Source organism: Trematomus bernacchii, unplaced genomic scaffold, assembly GCF_902827165.1.
Source record: "Trematomus bernacchii unplaced genomic scaffold, fTreBer1.1, whole genome shotgun sequence".
NCBI lineage: Eukaryota > Metazoa > Chordata > Actinopteri > Perciformes > Nototheniidae > Trematomus > Trematomus bernacchii.
In genome coordinates, this window is record NW_022988098.1 from 9,949,273 (window position 1) to 9,955,592 (window position 6,320).

Below are 6,320 nucleotides of genomic sequence, written 5' to 3' on the forward strand. Positions count from 1 at the left end.
TGAGGGATGTGTTTGACATATGTAAATTGTATAATATCAACGTTGGACCTTTGTGATGCCTCTCTCGGCCTTATTCAGGACAGAACGGTGCCATTTGTGTTTTATTGAACTAAGCCTTAACTACAGCATTTTCACACTATTTTGACTTCTAAAAAATAACATCTGCCAGTTATAATAGTTTGGTAAACCTTTATTTTTCAGCAGGTTGTTGACAAACCAAAACAGAATCAACATTCCTGAACACAGATTAATATATAGTGTATTGTGCTTGATTCAAATGTAAAAGTAAATGGATCTGTAGAGCATGTAAACACGTAAACTGTTGCATGACTTTATATACCTGCAATAACAGCATTGGATTAAACATAATATTCTAAGAGACTAATCTGGCAGAGTATGACATCCAGTAATGAAAAAACTCAAATCTTGCTGCACTTCCTGTCGTTGAAAACATACATTCTTAATGAAATATTTGACGTGAAGTTTCCAAATATTGCATACGGATTACACTTACAACCTGCTGTCATGTAACAAAGTCCACCTGCTTCTGTCTGCTTGCTGGAGACTTTTTAAAACCAGGTAAATTGTCCATTATTGCAGCGACAGCGTCTGGTTTTATTTCCCGATCCTTCAGCCCAGCTCCTCCTCGTCTAACCTCAGAACCACTCCGTCTTTTCTCTAGTCTTTCTTCTCCTCCTATTCTACACTCAGAACCACTCCGTCTTTTCTCTAGTCTTTCTTCTAGTCTTTTTTCTAGTCTTTTCTCTAGTCTTTCTTCTAGTCTTTTCTCTAGTCTTTCTTCTCCTCCTATTCTACACTCAGAACCACTCCGTCTTTTCTCTAGTCTTTCTTCTCCTCCTATTCTACACTCAGAACCACTCCGTCTTTTCTCTAGTCTTTCTTCTCCTCCTATTCTACACTCAGAACCACTCCGTCTTTTCTCTAGTCTTTCTTCTCCTCCTATTCTACACTCAGAACCACTCCGTCTTTTCTCTAGTCTTTCTTCTCCTCCTATTCTACACTCAGAACCACTCCGTATTTTCTCTAGTCTTTCTTCTAGTCTTTTCTCTAGTCTTTCTTCTCCTCCTATTCTACACTCAGAACCACTCCTTCTTAACTCTAGTCTTTCTTCTCCTCCTCGTCTAACCTCAGAACCACTCCTTCTTTTCTCTAGTCTTTCTTCTCCTCCTCCTCTTCTTTGCGCTGATCCACTCCTCCTCCTCCCAACCCCTCCTCCTGTAGTCCTGTAGTCCAACACCTCTGTAACCCTGTTTTCTTCAGAAGTAGACGGACACTCATCATCACCTTGCACCGGGTTACGTAGATTCCCTGAGGCTTGCATCCTCTTCATGTGGCTGTTCCTCAGAGGGCTGCTGAACCTCGGATTTCTGGAGATCCTGTCCGAGGAAGGAATCCGACTCTCGCTGTGGCTCCTTCTGGGAATCCTGGATGTTGATCGGCAGCAGGAAGTGCTACAAGCGGAGTATCGTATCCGGCAGATAGTGCAAGCGCATCCAGAAAGTAGTGCCGAGTGATTGGCCAAAGAGGAGAGGAAGGTGAGAGGGAAGGAGCGCTGACACTGAAGGATACACTTCGGAGAGCTGAGGCGAGAGGAGGAGGACGCAGGAGATTTATGGCAGCTGGAGGAAAGATCTCCCGAATTCCCACCTTCCTCCTCCACAGTCTGGATTTTCCTCCACTCCAGTTGAAGAAGCCTCTCTAAGTATCTTTCCAAAGGGCCCACAGCTCTGGGTCTTGGAGCCCCCCGACCCTCCGTGTTGTAGAAAACCGCCAGATGACTCAGACTCCACGAGTTAAAAGGTGGAGGCAGGAAGTCCGGGAAGTCAAAAGCACCGAGTCCGTGTCCTCTGGGTCGTTGGCAGCGAGAGGAAAGGTCTTCAGCCTCGATGACTTCTGGTCTCAGATGGAGTTGAGGGGGAACACGGCTAAAAGAGCCCACAGGAAGTCTCTCTGATTCAGACAAGTCGATGTCACTGTCGCCATCGACGCTCAGAACTCCTACCTGTAGCGGACACAATGATATAGAAATAAAACATATCATTAACTTAAAGGTCACCTATTATGCAAAACCCACTTCTTCATGTCTCTTCTACATCAACATGTGTCCCCTCTTCTTCATGTCTCTTCTTCATCAACATGTGTCCCCTCTTCTTCATGTCTCTTCTACATCAACATGTGTCCCCTCTTCTTCATGTCTCTTCTACATCAACATGTGTCCCCTCTTCTTCATGTCTCTTCTACATCAACATGTGTCCCCTCTTCTTCATGTCTCTTCTACATCAACATGTGTCCCCTCTTCTTCATGTCTCTTCTACATCAACATGTGTCCCCTCTTCTTCATGTCTCTTCTACATCAACATGTGTCCCCTCTTCTTCATGTCTCTTCTACATCACCATGTGTCCCCTCTTCTTCATGTCTCTTCTACATCAACATGTGTCCCCTCTTCTTCATGTCTCTTCTACATCAACATGTGTCCCCTCTTCTTCATGTCTCTTCTTCATCAACATGTGTCCCCTCTGTGTAAAGAGACTCTGAAAGTTTCAGGAACAAAGATTCTCTCTCTTTTTGTCCTGATCCATTTATATCAAAAACCTGTCTGATAATGAGCTGATCAGATTTTGGCCACTTTATGATGTCATAACGATGTGTTGGCTTGTGTAACCATTAGCCAATCACCAACCAAGGTAACCCCCCCCCCCCCCCCACCTTATCACCTGAATCTCCTCCTAGAGCACCATTGAGTTCTTTTTAACCAAATCTCTCTCAGAGGGGCGTGGGGAGGGGCTCCTTATTTTCATCTAAAGTAACAGACAGAGAATCAGCTCTTTGGAAACAGGGCTGAAACAGAGGGGATTATGGGTAATGCTGCAATGATCTGTTTGGTGTTTGGAGCCAAACACTTCAAAGACATGTTTTTGTTATATCTGAGACCTATAATACATTGATGAAAAACAGTATAATAGGGGACCTTTAAAGAACTTCGATAACTAAAAATACATTTACTATAAACAATAACAGCAAGAAATGTTTAACTATTAAATAATATAAGGCGATATATAGCTCCAACAGTACCTCTGAAGGTGTTTCCAGTAGATCAGGGCTGGTTTTTGACAGATTGTGGCAGGGAAAAGCTGCTGAGTGTCGGCTGGTTGTTACACCGCTGTGTTCTTTATGCTGAGAAGATCTGTCCTCTGTAGGAGACGGAGGGTGGGTCTTTGACTCTGAGGATCCCTGAGTTCTGGAGGGAGAAGTTAACATGATGTTAGCAAATATATTCCGTCACAATAGTTACCTGTCAGAAAATGTAATCAGTAACCTAATCCGAGTATCTTTTGGATTACCTCAATATTAAATGCAATGCAAATAAAAACAAAGAGACAAGAAATATCAATAAGATGTTTTCACTTGAGTGTATTATGTAAGACAACAGAACAATGTGACCTTAGAAAAGAACATGCCAAGATATTTAGGATCAGAAATCATTTTATCTATAGGAACACCTGCCTTTCATCAAGCATGTAGTGAGAAAACCTCCAATAAAATATGGGTAAACTTGTTTCATCATTGTGACTCGTTCCCAATAAGCAGTCCGTACAGAGGTTACGTTTAATAATGTTTGATAAAGAAAATAAAACAGACAATAACCAAAGTAGAACTATACAGTCAATAAAAGGTATCGGAACCAAATCACCCTCCTTCTCTTTCCACACAAACCCAACAGGTAGACTAAATACCTTAAAGTGGACCTATCATGCTATATTTGAATAATATTGTGTAGGACCATACCTATATAAGGCATATTTATACTTTTTTTTTTTCAAAATACCAAACAGATCATGCATTTTAGCCATGCCTCATTTTGCTCAATTTGACATTTTTTAGCTCTGTTTTTGCAAGGGCTGATTCTGTTAGAACAGCACCATCTACTGGCCTGGCATATGTACTACAGCGTCTCCAGCGCTTTCGAACGGCAATGGCCGTGGCTGTCTCCTCCTGATTGGTGGAGTTGGCCCAATAGCCGTAGCGCCACTGTCCTGACGTCAGGACAGTGTTCAAATCTGGATCAGTTTTTATCAGATCCGTTGCAGCCCCTTTTTTAGAGATTTGGGTATGGAGGAAAATAGAGAGGGTTGTGTTTTCTGACACTTGGTGAGTTCCCTGGAACACCGGGGACACATATTCATGTATAAAAGACGTACAAAAGTGCATTTTGCATGATAGGTCCCCTTTAAACCAGATCCACGTGACAATTGTGGTGTAAAAGGTTATGATATAAACAATCAACAATGGCCAAATGAGCGTTTTGCTCCAGCATATTGCACTGAAACCCATGAGCACATACTGCAGTTTTAAAAAAAGCAGAAATAAAATCTGAGCTGACAGAAGAGGCTCCGTTTTAGTTTAATACACAGTTAAAGGTGGGGTAGGTAATTTTGGAGAAACCAGCTCGAGATCGCTAGAATTTGAAAATACACAGCCGGAAAAAATCTGCCACTTCCTTACAGAGCCCCTCCTCCAACACACACGAACGCGCACATGACCAATGAGGGCACGAGATAAGTTTGTGCACAGATGGAAGGCTGACAGGCAGGTAGGCCATCTAGTTATTTTAGCCGGGCCGGCTAAAATGATTGGTCGTGCTTTTTACAGTATTACAGCTTCCACAGATGATATTTTTTAATGGATTTTTTGTCAAAGCACTTAAGATATTCATTGCTATCAGGATGTTAAGAGCATTCCATGGAATATAACAAAAAGTGTATCTGAAGCCGGTTTCTCAAACTTACCTACCCCACCTTTAAGCTCACACACACTATTTTATGAACATATAGGTTCACCTGCTGAATTAAAAACAGAACAAATGAAGCAAAGAAAGTGAAAACCATAAAGCAGATTCAGGCAGTAGAAGCATAGATTCACACTTAAAGTATTATCCTACAGAACAGAACAGCTCACAGAGAAGAGATAACATCTGATCCTTTTACAACAAACACTATATGCTCTTCTTAGGTTTTTAGGAACACTGTCATCCTGCTCTCTGAACTTTTCACAAACATCAGTCTCACCTGTGATGAGAGGTAGCTCGTTTGGTGGAGGGGGGGTTTGGCTTCTGCTTCCTTCTCTGCTGAAGCCTCTATGAACACAGATAGATGGTATTAATAATAATAATAATACATTTTATATAAGGCGCCTTTCATGCCTCACACTAATACACCTTCATTCTTTAAACACCCTCACTTCACAGTAATGGTGAAACTTTTTCACTGTTGCTTCATCGGACAATCCAGAACATTTTAATTCCCATTGCAATTTCTAAGATCTCTAGGTCTAGGAGATGTCTACAAAATTATATTAATTTAAAGCAAAAAAAACATGTCTAATCAGAAAATATGTAACATTACTGCTTAAAAAATTATATTTAGTCATCAAAATGGTTTCCAAGCGGTTTACAGGATTGATTACTCCTCTCATACCTCCAGTTGTGCTTCACTCTCACCTTCTCATTAATATTTTCTTGACTTGGCAACATGTACTGCGGCTGCACCGGCTTCCTTTGTGCCTGCCGTCTGCCCATTCTGCTGCTTTGGAAGAAGAGAAACCGAGGAAATGTTAACAAACACAGCCAATGCATAGAAAACACACAATTCAAATCTAGCAACACCATTATATATCCTGTCGTTTGCGTATATTTCGTGTTATTAAGGAGGATAAATGCATTTGAAGATCAAATCGCGTATACACGGATCCATGGAGGCGTCAGAGCATCTGTCTGAACATTTTATTACATCATATTGAATAATATGTGAGATACCTGGCCACATTAGGCGTGTTGTTCTTCCTGTCCCTGATGATGGAAACCCTCTCCGCGTGTTGTTGTGGCGCGCGCTCCTGCAGAATGGTGCCCATCCCAGCTTTTAAAAGGCACCAATAAAAAGAGGCAGTGGGCTGAAACACGGTGGTGTGATCATATTGAGTGGGCTATTTAAAAAAAAAAACAAGCCCCCTTATTTTGTATAAAAGATGTCGACCTGAGGATGGATTCAGCTGCGGGTCCGTGCGTAAGATGCGCGAGCACCGTGACGCTTGTGTAGTAATAATTATTTAAATGTCTTTTCTACAACCCCAGCATGTCAAATAAAAACGCCACTTTTATTTTTTGTTTTTACATCCTTTATTAGATAGAAAGATGCCTAATTATATAAAAAATAAAAACGGTGTGCACCACCCTCCTCCCTGCACATTTTCGTATAATTATTATGTCATTCGAAATAAATAAACGTACTCAACACCAAAAGAT

At 41.5% G+C, this 6,320-nt stretch overlaps 2 protein-coding genes across 2 annotated transcripts in view; both read right to left on the reverse strand.

Moving 5' to 3' along the window:
* Positions 1 to 6,320, reverse strand: part of LOC117475663 (nuclear factor 7, brain-like) — an 863,632-nt gene that overhangs the window by 33,089 nt on the left and 824,223 nt on the right. The window lies entirely within an intron of this gene.
* LOC117475367 lies at positions 105 to 5,929 on the reverse strand. The gene is made up of 5 exons (XM_034121513.1): positions 5,835 to 5,929; positions 5,520 to 5,604; positions 5,089 to 5,156; positions 3,095 to 3,260; positions 105 to 2,023 (listed from the first exon to the last, which is right to left on the reverse strand). The coding sequence occupies exons 1-5, from the start codon at positions 5,927 to 5,929 to the stop codon at positions 524 to 526; spliced, it is 1,914 nt and encodes a 637-aa protein (XP_033977404.1). The 3' UTR covers positions 105 to 523.